At 39.5% G+C, this 12,207-nt stretch overlaps 1 protein-coding gene across 2 annotated transcripts in view; it reads left to right on the plus strand.

The window, feature by feature from the left end:
- The first annotated feature begins 6,829 nt into the window (after nt 1-6,829).
- The window catches only part of med13a (mediator complex subunit 13a), a 192,705-nt gene continuing 187,327 nt past the window's right edge, over nt 6,830-12,207 (plus strand). For both annotated transcript variants that reach the window (XM_059973634.1, XM_059973636.1), the window contains exon 1: nt 6,830-7,320. In XM_059973634.1, the coding sequence (XP_059829617.1) occupies nt 7,246-7,320 (75 nt within the window). In that variant the 5' untranslated portion in view covers nt 6,830-7,245. The remainder of the gene's footprint in view (nt 7,321-12,207) is intronic.

Here is a 12,207-nt window from a genome sequence, read left to right on the forward strand (position 1 = left end):
CAGTAGCACCTATGTCCACAGTGATGAAGTGTTTTGAGAGGTTGGTGACAAAACATCAACTTCTGCCTGAGAAGTGACTTGGATCTACTCCAATTAGCCTAGCGGCACAACAGGTCCAAAGCAAATGCCATTTTGTAGTCTTTTCACTCTACCCTGCAACACCTGGACAGCAAAGGTGCATACATAGGGATATTGACTACAGCTCGATAATCAATACTACCTTTCTCTCTAAGCTAATTAATAAGCTCCCAGACCTTGGCCTCAATACGTACTGTGCAATTGGATCCTCGATTTCCTCACTTGCAGACCCCAGTTAGTTCAAATTGGCAACAACTTATCCTCCATAATGTTCATCAGTGCAGGTACACCACAAGGTTGTGTGCACTGCCCCCTCCCCTTGCCCCCCCCCCACGCTGTTTGCTTTACACTTATGATTATGTGGCTAAGCACAGTTCCAATGCCAGATTTAAATTTGCTGTTATTGGCTGAATCAAAGGTAGTGACAAATCGGCATATAGGAAGGACATAGAAAATCTGGCTGAATGGTGCTACAAAAATAACCTCTCTTTCAATGTCAGCAAGACCAGGGAGCTGATTATTAACTTCAGGAGGAGGAAAACAGGGGATCAGAGGCGGCCAGGGGCAGCAACTTTAAATTCTTCAGTATTATATTATTATTTCTGAGAGCCTGCCCTTATAAAAAGTAATGGTATGGCTCGGTCCATCATGGGTAAAGCCCTGCCCACCATAATACATGTCTACTCAGAGCATTGTCACAGCAAAGCAGCATCTATCATCAGAGAACCCCCAATCTAGGACATGCTCTCTTCTCACTACTGCCATCAGCAAGAAGGTACAGGAGCTTCAGGACTCACACCACCAGGCTTTTGAACCAAAGGGGACAACTTCATTTAACTTCACTTGACCCATCGCTGACAGAACTGTTCTCAAAACTCATGGCTTTACTTTCAAGAACTCTTCATCTAATGTTCTTGATAGTTATTATTTCTTTCCCTTTATCTTTGTATTTGCATACTTTGTTTTTTTGCAGACTGTTAGTGTGGTCTTACATTGATTCTTTAATGATTATTAGTTTTACTGAATATGTCTACAAGAAAATGAATCCTAGGATTTTATATGGTGACGCATATATTTTGATAATAAATTTACTTTGAAATGGGATCTAAGTGATTTTGACCGTGGAATGGTTGGTGCCAGGAGGGAGTTTTAGATCTCTTGTGTTTTTCATGTGCACGTCTCTAGAGCTTACAGAGAATGGTGTGAGAAACAAAAAACTTCCAGTGAATGGTATTTCTGTGGGAGATAACACCTTGTTAATGAGAGAGGTCAGAGGAGAATGGCCAGACTGGTCCAAGTTGACAGAGTGGTGACAGTAACTAAAATAACCACTCCTTACAACAGTAGTGTGCGGAAGAGCATCTCTGAATGCACAACACATCGAACCTGGCAGTGGATGGGCTGCAGTAGCAGAAGACCACAAACGTGCACTTAATAGCCACTTTATTAAGTGCAGGAGGAACCTAGTAATGTGGCTACTGAGTGTACGTATTTTGGAGAAAAGCTCTTGTGGAGCTTTGCTGGGGATGTTTTCCTGATAGAGCATACTCACTAAGTTGCTTCTCCTTCCAGTGGGTTTGGAGAATCTTGTAGTGGCAGAATTTGATGCACTTCAGTTCTTTAAGACACTTTAATGTTCTTGAAGATGGCTTTTGGTGTCAGGTTTGACGTCTTGGACTTTTGAGCACTTGTTTCCACAAGCAGGCTGCAGATATTGTGAGTGACAATATAATTTTCTGTACATCTTAAAAGACTTTACAACGTGCCTACATGGCATTAAAAGAATAGAAGGAGATTATTGATTTTAAATTCTTTTTCTCTCTACTTCATTTAGGGATTTGACATCTTTGGGGAAAATGTATTCTAACAATCCACACTTGCAGAGTTTTATATCTAATCCAATTTATAGATCTTGTCTGGTGAAGAACAAAATCAAAATTATTTCTTTTACTGTGCTCTCAATATCTTTCAGTCACATCGACAAAAATTCAATATTCCTCTGTAGAGTGAGAAGTGCTCCACAGAGAACTGTGCACTGCTTTTTGCCTAAAGTCAAATGCCATCATATAGACAGCATTTGTTGCTTTAGATTTTTTTTCATTTTATGCGGAAACCAAAATGGAACTTCTTTAATAGTTTCTGTGGAACTACAGTTTTCATAACTTCATATAAAGTTCTGTAGATACACAGCAGAGAGTATCGAATCATCACAGCCTTGTATAGAAGCATCAATGCCCAGGAATGGAAAGGGCTGCAGTAAATAGTAGACGCAGCCCAGTCCATCACAGGAAAAGCCCTTCTCACCTTTGAGCACATACACAGCGGGCACTGCCACAAGAAAGCAGCAGTCATCACCAAGGACCCCGCCGTCCAGGCCATGATCTCTTGTCACAACTGCCATGGGGCAGGAGGAGGTACAGAAGCCTTAGTTTCCACACCACCAGGTTCAAGAGGAGTAATTACCCTTCAACCATCAGGCTCTTGAACGGTGTGGATAATTTCACTCAACACAAATCTGAACTGATTTCCCAACCTGTGGTCTCATAACAAGGACTATACAACTCGTAATTCTCAGAATTACTTATTTACTATATGGATTATTGTTGGTTTTTTAAAAGAATTTTCACAGTTTGTCATCTTTTCCCACATTGGTTGTCAGTTTTTGTGTGCAGTTTTTAATTAATTCTATTGTATTTCTTTGCTCTACCTTAAGTGCTTGGAAGAAATTGAATCTCAGGGTAGCATAATGTGACATATCTGTACTTTGATAATAAATCTACTTTGAACTTTTGAACTGATTCCACAACATGCAAACTCAATTTCAAGGACTTTATAACCCATGTTCTCAGTATTTTTTACTTGCAGTTTGCCTTTTGCATGTTGTTTGTTTATGCATAGTTTTTCAGAAATTGTACTGAATTCCTTTACTTTCTTGCAAATGCCTGCAAGAAAATGAATCTCAAGCAGGTAGTATATGTTGATATACATGTACTTTAATAATACATTTTACCTTAACTCCATTTCCATGACAGATTCCTTTAGATTCTGAGAAGCTGATTTTGAATATTATGTGAAGATGTCTATTATTCTTTCTTCCTGTGGTGTCTGTGTTTTTGAGTGTGGGGGAATGTTTGAAGAGATGCGAGCTTGAGAATTGTGGATGGGAATTCCAAAATGAAATCCTTGCATTATCATCTTTTTCCACCTCCTTCAATGTTGGTTCATTTAACGAGTCTGTGTCATTAGATTTTTTTTTGCGATGAGAGACACTAAGGCAGACTCTGACCGAATTGTTTTCTGATATTTGCAAGATGCAGTAATGAGTGGGAATCGCATTCTTCCCTCTGTCCCCAGGGGCACCGAACCAACTAATTTCCTTGTCACCCAAATGACTTTAGTTTTTATAAACAAATGTTTATCATGCAAGTGGTACTTAGCTGATTGAATGGAGCTTTACGATTTATCTTGGGATGAATCTTGCTTTTTCATTTTTCTCAGTAAATTTGCTTGATGGTAACTTGCTGTCCAGTGCTGTGGGTTCTGAGGTGATGGCCCAAGAGGGAGCTGTAGGGGTGGAAGATGCTTGACAAGGTGGGGAAGAGGATGGACGGGGAGGTGGTGTACTTCTGGTATCCCAGTGATGGGATTCTATAATCTCTCTGCAGTTCTGTTTTAACAAGTGGATTGCTCTATGTCTTTAAGGATGTGTTTTTTCTTTAAACATGTGAATATACTTGAATTTTTTTTTAACTGGATAATTTTGCATCACAAAGCATGGCCCCTATTATTGTTAATAGCAGAATAATTGTCTCTGACGGGTTTTTTACTGTAAAATTTATAATACCACTAGCTTGTATATTGGAGAAGTTACTATGCTGCAGTTTGTAATTCCATGGTAGTTAAGTTTAATGTATGTAATAAAAATAAACACATTTTGGATTTTGTTATATGCAATCACTTAAGGTGAATGAACTTTGGAAGTATCAGTGCAAAGTTAACTGGACATTTGAGCTTTCCTCCACACTACGCTTGATTCTATGTTTAGAATTTTTCAGCTTCAGATCCCGCAGTGTCTGCAAAGGGTTATATTTTGATGCAATTTTTCCCTGAACACTTTGGTTTCCTACTGTGTTACCCCCAAAACTGAATGGTGCTTTTTATTTGTAATCCATAGCTGCAAATAAAATCTGTCATTATGAGATCACTTCTTTGTGCCCTATGTCCTTGTGAAGTTTATTACGTTTTCATCTAGACTATATTGCTCGATCGTTCAGATGGCAGTACAAGTGGTAACTCCTTTTATTTGTGAAATTGTGTGTAATTTGCAAAGCGTGACAGATTGGTGAATTTAAAGTGTAGGCTTTCTGACTCTGTCTGTGCCCCTTAGGGGATTATAAAGAGTCTGTGAGCTCATCAGATTTCTCTTGGGTTAAAGCCAGACATATTGTAACCCATGGGGATAGCAGCATCTTGAATTCTAAATGCTTTTCGTATTTGTTGACTTACTAACTTTTTTTGGTTTTAGATAAATTTTCTACAATGTTGCAATTGTTTTCCTTTTGGCTATCTAACACTAGGATAGGAGCTCATTGTGTTTACGAGGAGTTTCTGCTCTGTCAATGTTTGCCTAATATTCTTGATACAGCACCTTTGTCCCATTGCCCAATAGAATTTGCAAAAAACTACAGAAAATGCTGGAGATGGTTATTCGGTCAGGTAGCATCTGTGGAAAGAGAAACTGCCAATGTTTTGTGCTGAAGGCACTTAGCCACACTGCTGAATGTTTTCAGCATTTCCTATTATTTCAGATTCCAGCATTTACAGTTTCTATTTTTATATTTGTAAAGCAATTTTATAAATTTGAGTACTGCTGGTTGAGCAGTATTTGACACAAGTTATTTTAGCATTTTGTTTCTCTTTCTGACTTCCAGTATATGTGCAGTTTTGAATTTTAATTACAAATGCAGTGTTTTTCATTTGGAGATACAGTATGGTAACAGGTCCTTCCGGCTCATTGGGCCTGTGCCACCCAATTACACTCATGTAATCATTTAACCTACTAACCTGTACATCTTTGAATTTATATTGATAGTATAGCAATGTGACAGAAGACGAGAAGCTTCCTCCTTCACTCCCAACAAGAAAATATCTGAGCATACAAGAGGAAATCTGCAGATGCTGGAAATTCAAACAACAACACACACAAAATGCTGGTGGAACACAGCAGGCCAGGCAGCATCTATAGGGAGAAGCACTGTCGACGTTTTGGGCTGAGACCCTTCATTAACCGAAAGGAAAGATAGTAAGAGATTTGACGTCGAATTAAGATGTGTGGCCACTGGGAGATCCTGCTTTTTCTGGCGGACCGAGCGTAGGTGTTCCGCAAAATGGTCTCCCAGTCTGTGTCGGGTCTCACCAATATATAAAAGGCCACACCGGATGCAGTATACCACACCAGCCGACTCACAGGTGAAGTGTCGCCTCACCTGGAAGGACTGTCTGGGGCCCTGAATGGTGGTGAGGGAGGAAGTGTAAGGGCAGGTATAGCACTTGTTCCGTTTACAAGGATAAGTTCCAGGAGGGAGATCGGTGGGAAGGGGTGGGGGGGATGAGTGGACAAGGGAGTCGCGTAGGGAGCGATCCCTGCGAAAAGCAGAAAGAGGGGGGAGGGAAAAATGTGTTTGGTACTGGGATCCCGTTGGAGGTGGCGGAAGTTATGGAGAATTATATGTTGGACCTGGAGGCTGGTGGGGTGGTAGGTAAGGAGAAGGGGAACCCTATCCCAAGTGGGGTGGCGGGTGGATGGGGTGAGGGGCAGATGTGCGGGAAATGGGAGAGATGCGTTTGAGAGCAGAGTTGATGGTGGACGAAGGGAAGTCCCTTTGTTTAAAAAAGGAAGACATCTCCTTCGTCCTGGAAAGAAAAGCCTCATCCTGAGAGCAGATGCGGTGGAGACGGAGGAATTGTGAGAAGGGGATAGCATTTTTGCAAGAGACAGGGTGGGAAGAGGAATAGTCCAGGTAGCTGTGAGAGTCTGCAGCCTTATAGTAGATATAGTAGAAAATATCTGAATTGTTTTCATTGCATTTAAAATTTACTATAAAAGGAGACAATCTATAGAGTGGAATGTACAAGATTTTTGAAAACACTTGAGTCAGAAAGGTTGGTGAAAATAATTAATGCCAGACTGCAAGCGAGCTAATTTTGAGGTCTGAGGGAAAAAAACATTTTATTTAAAAAAATGCATAAACAGTTGTAGATCTGATGCATCACCCATACTTGGGAGTAATCTTTTTTTTTTAAAAAAACATTATCTGATTTGCTTTGTTTCCCTACTTTCCTTGTGTCCGCTGTTCTCAAGTTAGAAATAACTGGTATGAATACATCTTGTTACTCCAGAAATTTTTCAAAGCTATTGATATACAGGAGGGTTTAGTGTGACAAGTTGTGTGTAGGGAAAGATAAAACACAGATACACTTTTTGAAACAAAAGGAGATTGAGAAACACATACCATTTGAAATTGAAAAGGAGGAAATGTGATCATTTACTAAGTATTTGAATTAAAATATGCGATAGGATGGAAATAATCTAAACCTGTGGACACCCTCTTTGGGCTGTAGGGTATATGGCTGGCCTCCTCAGCGCCCCAAGTGGCCCAGGAGGGAAGTGTTGTAATTTGATTTGCGCTCCAGCACGCCCCAAGCGGCCGCGCGGGGAAGTGCGGTCGCCGGACCAGTCACGTGACGGGCCTCCGCCATTAAGTCTGGGACTGAGGCTCCCATTAAAGGAAGGGATTGCACACAAACCTGAGTCTCCGAGAGAGAGAGAGAGAGAGCGAGCGAGCGCGAGAGCTAGTGAGTGAGAGAGAGAGAGCTAGTGAGTGAGTGAGCGAGAAAGCGAGTGAGAGAGGCAAGCGGGGGGAGGGAGGGAAAGAAGGCAAGAGAGGAGACAGAAGACAGATGCCTTCACCTCGTTCCCCTCTCTGAGAGGAGAAAGGGAGGAAAAGAAAGGAGGCGTGGAAAAAAGGAATAAAACACCTCGGATTTCATGTGGAGAAAATAATTTGAGGGAATTTTCTCGAGGGGACGACTTTTATTTTTTCCCCCTGTGTATGTATTTCCTTTCGAAGTGCGCGTTAGAGCTGCTTGGACGATGCAGGGATCGTGATGATGAGTTCGTCCGGCTGCTGGGTGGCGAACGGGGCGAGTTTGGAGGATTGCTACTCGAACCTCTTCTCTCTGGTGAGTGATTGAAGCGGCCGTCGCGCAGCCATTTTCCAACCGCGGCCTTCACTCAGGCGTAGTGGAAGGGGAGGGGGGTGTTGTAAAAATACCTGTAACCTAATTCAAAATACACATTTCTAAATGGACAAGAGGGGGGAAAATACAAACCACCCTTCTTTTAAATTTAAAAGCAGTCACTTCTTTCCACAAATACTTCCCTCTTCTCCCCCCCCCTTTTTAACTTGCAGATGTCTTGAAGTGAAAATTCCTCTATATCTGACAAGGGAAAAAGTATTTCTTTTCTTACTTTGTAATTTTTAGATATTTTCGGCCGAGTAAATATTAAATTTGTAACCGCACTCATTTATTAAAAAAACAAATTTGACTCTACCCCTTGTCAGGTACTAGTTTGAAATGAAGATCGCCTTTTAAACTTGTAAATGGTATCTGGTTTATACTTTTATAAAAATGTTTTAATCATTTGTTACCCTTTCACTTTAACTGGGAGAAGGTATTTTAACAGCCGGAGCAAGAGTTGGTAAAATATTGCTTAACAACATCAAAACTGCGATAGGCTCCGAGGCTGTCATTTTATCTCAGGCGATTTAAGTGTATTTTTAAAAGACGACTGATTATAGTAAAGAGCTACATGTAGAATGCAGCCTCTTTATGCTTTATTTCTTCTTTCTCTCACATTTCCACCCCCTCCGTCGTCGTTCACTCTGGAGGCGAATAGAATAACTGCATCGTGAAAGGGAAGTGTTTTTGAAAACCCCCCGAGAAAAGCAAAAATATATAGATAAGCAGCCAGTTTCAAAGTGAAAATTTCAATCGACCGAAGAGGGAGATTCAAGGGTTTTAAGAGTTTAAATGCAATGTAAGACGTGTTTCACTGGGCATATAACTTAAAAAAAACTCTGGAATGGAAAGTCTTTCATTCGCAGTGAGGGAAAGTTGTCAAAGGTCACTTAAATTGTATTTCTAAATTTATTGAGTGGAAGACATGATTCGGGCACCATTTTCCCTTTTGAGCAAGGCAGCAGAAATACATTGTGTGTGTGAATTAACATTTAGATAATTAGTTATTTTGAAAGCAGAGTTGTTGATAGCTGTCGAACAAATGTGGCCTTTGCATTCCTCTGAGCTGACAAAATATGTTTGCTTTTATGAACATTGAATTTAAGGCAAAGGATGGTGGAATGGAAAGTTTAGGAGTTTGTTGGTCCTATGGGAGTCTTAAATAATCTTTAACACTTTTTGAGAAGCTTTTTTGGAAACCCTAATATGGCTGCCCAGCTGTCTTCTAAAAATGATTAGTTACTCTCATTACAGTCGAATGTGTCACCATTTAATGTTTTTTTTTAAGAGAGTAAAATGTGGGTGAGTTGTGGAACATGAGAATAAAAAATTGCTTCCCACTGTTCCACATTTCAAACTGTAAATGTAGCAAGTCACCAAGTAAAGGGAAATCGGATTAATTTTAAAATGACTGTTTCCCTACTTTTACGTGGCTCCCCCTCCCCCACTGATCTTAGATCCATTGAGGGACTTCTAATGCTTTGATTTCTCCTCTCTGAGATAACATGAATAATCTGAGCTGCAGACTTCATGACTTGTAGTTTTTGTTGGTGTCTGGTGGCATATGTGATCAGATGAAGTAAGTGCAATTAATTGTTTTTTTCCTCCAGTTTTATTCTCACCCACTCTCCTCTTCGCCCCACCTACCCATGAAAACAAGAGAACATTTCATTTTTGCCCCCCAAAGTTGACATTAATTTGTGATCCTTATTGTATACAGGAACTTTGCTTTTTTAATATTGGCTTGCAGCAAAATCCTGGCAAACTCTTTGAATACTGAAAATCCACTCTTTAATTTACTGAAAACATTTTCCTAATTGTCATGTTTTAATAATAGTAATATTACTTGATGTAGATTAGTTATGTAGAAGAGGTTCAACATGATTTATGTTTGTATAGTACTCTTTCAATGAATTTTTTTTATCTAATGGCCCTTCTGTTACAGACTCTGGGCTGAATGATTTCCTTCTGCAGTATTTGGATCTTTGATTCTATGGCTCTTGCTAGAGTTGACTTCATGAATGACAGTTGCTTTGTGGTCTTTTCCAGAGTTGCCTTTCTTCTGCATGTCACTAAAACACTGGCATTTAATTCATCTCCTGGGTCATGGGAAGTTGAGTCTAAACCTAACTTCATGTAACAGAAGGCGATCAAAAGTGTGCCATGCCTATTGCCCCGATTCCTCCTGCCAAGTTCATTTTTGCTGTTTAAGTTTGTCTTTCCTAGTGTTATAACTGCACCACTATTGCACTGTTAGCATTACATTGAGGCTTTGGTTGCAAGTTCTTAGGCAATGTTAAGTATTTGTTCTCCATTCTATTAAACTATACTTGTTTTGCAACGTTAATTTTTCAGTAATTAACCTATACCAGTAATGGTACTTCAGTTTCATTCCATAGTTTCAATAAAAGATGTAATTGTGCTTGATAATTTTTCTGTTTTCTCCCAATATTATGTTCCTAAGAGGGGGAGTTTTGGAGGAGTGCTTTCTATTAATAAATCCATATACATAAGATTCTCAGACAAGCAAATCTGATCTGCTCTTGGTCTGTCCTGTGAAGTCACTAATGAAATGTCCTGGAATGGCTTGATTATAATATTGCTTTCAGATGGGGGAAGCTGAGTTCAAGCCTCAAGTTCAGGAAGCCTAGTCAATGGAGTCTATAGCCGCTGTTAATTTGGGTTCCTGCAGTTGGTAGCACTCCATTGACGTAGTGATTGAGTTGCTTTATTTTTTAGTTTGGGAGACTCTCTTTTGGATTTATGAGCATGCTGCCCACTGGTGGTGTCATCAGTTCAGCTACAGCATGATATCTAACCTGAGTAGATACTGTCCTGCCTTTAAAAGGAAACCTAAGTTTGATTAAAATAACAAAATACTCCTACTGTCCCCTTAACAAATACAGTAAGTACTGAGTCAATAAAGAATTTAGAAGATGACTAGCCTTTGCATCAGACTTGTAAGCAGAGCTCTTTATCTTGTCCAATCTGTACTAGGATGTTGTGTGCAAATATAGTCTCTCTTGTTTCAAGTTACTTGAGTTTTTAATGATTCAGTTTCTTGTTTATCCTTGGAAGAAGTCTTGCATCTTAATGTACTTGTACTAACTTTTCAGTTCCAACACTCCACCATACCTTTTTGAATGTGATGGCACCTGTTGAAACTTGTGTATATACCGGTAGTTTCTCTAGCACCTTCACTTAGAAACTTGGGAATGGAATATTCATAAGCCGTTTGATAATTAAGGTTGATAATTAAGTACAATTCCATTTTTGCTAGCGTATTGTCAGCATGCAACTTCCATAGTGATTGAGTTCATATTGTGCAATGGGAAGTCAGTTTATGTATTTTTTTGGAAACATTGAGGTCACTTGTAATCATCTTGATTGCTTCAGTGCTTAAGATGACCTCATTTGGCAGGGAGCAGGAATTAACTTGTGTATGGGTGTTTTTACTTGGATTTCAATATCCTGTTTAGAGGTAGATCTTTGTGTATTACATTCATAATTTTACATTTCCTGTCAGAATTGCCCTTAATGTTTTGCACTCGCTAATTAATATGGAGACGCCACACTATGATGACTGGCTGCCTGTGTTAACATTATTGAAACCTGCAGTCTTGTTGTGGGTTCTTGAAGGAGTGGGGAGCCTATGGTCGGAAATGTTTTTCTGTAGATTGTTGTAGGTAGCAAATCCCATGAATGCTGAAATGTGATGAACGACTAGCAGATTAGTTTGTGGTGGTGGTGTTTGAAGTTGTATTGTTAATACTAGAGCTCCCTTCCTCCTGTTCAGTGTGCAGTAGGATATTTTCCATGCAGTTACACTGGGGCCTCTGTTTAATTTTTTTACATGAAAGATGGTTCCTCCCCACAATGCAGCACTTGATCGGCATGTCTTTGAGGGCTAGTTGAGATTGTTTGTTTCTATAGTGGGTTATGAGCCTACTTTCAGAGGCTTGTGCCTGAAAAAGTTTTGTTATATAATTCTGTTGTATTTGAATAGTGAAGAGCTTTGACAGAAGCAAATGAATCTTCTCTAGCTGTGCTGTAATACATGGTTTAATGGTTAAGTCTCCCTATAAGGGCCACTTATTTTGCTTAATATTGTCAGAGTCCCAAAATCTCATGGTATTGCGCTTGTTTTGTATAGTTTTTGATATTATAGGTGAAGAATAGTTCTGAGGTGAGTTGATATTGCCTCTTATATGCAAGGAGGATACAATGTGGATAAAAATGACAGATTTTGGCAACAAATTTAGTTAAACGCAAGGTATTTTAACAGATTTTTTTTGAAATATAAATAGGCATCATGTATTGCTGTGCTTAAGGTGAAGAAAAAATGAAGGAATTTTTCTGTTCAGTTGTAAAACGTGATGAGCTTGCTGGAATTTGGAATAAATAGCTTTACTTCAGCACCAGAAAGGAGAAAATTGCATGGATAAGCTTTTGTATGTTCTATTGCTCCTCCATGCTTTCTCTTCTCAAGACGTATTAGGATCTACCAAGAATTAAAACACATCATTTGATATCTGTGTTCTGTAGTTTCCTACAGGACAAATAACTATTTAAACAGAAGATGGGATTTTTTACACTGTAGGAAGTGCTTTCTTTGGAGGTGATGCTAGTTTTTGGGGGGTGTCCAAAGACTAGCATTGCACCTGTTTGTTCTTTTGTCCCCTGTTGTACTGAAACACATCCAACTTGGGTGATTGGCTGTCTTGTAGGGAGTAATAGTTGCAAATTAAAATAATTACTTCCCTCACTATTTGGCTGTGTGGTATAATCAGGTTGATAAAATTGCATTGCAAGGAGGAAATACCATAT

Source organism: Hypanus sabinus, chromosome 6 (assembly GCF_030144855.1).
Source record: "Hypanus sabinus isolate sHypSab1 chromosome 6, sHypSab1.hap1, whole genome shotgun sequence".
In the NCBI taxonomy this organism is placed as follows: Eukaryota; Metazoa; Chordata; class Chondrichthyes; order Myliobatiformes; family Dasyatidae; genus Hypanus; species Hypanus sabinus.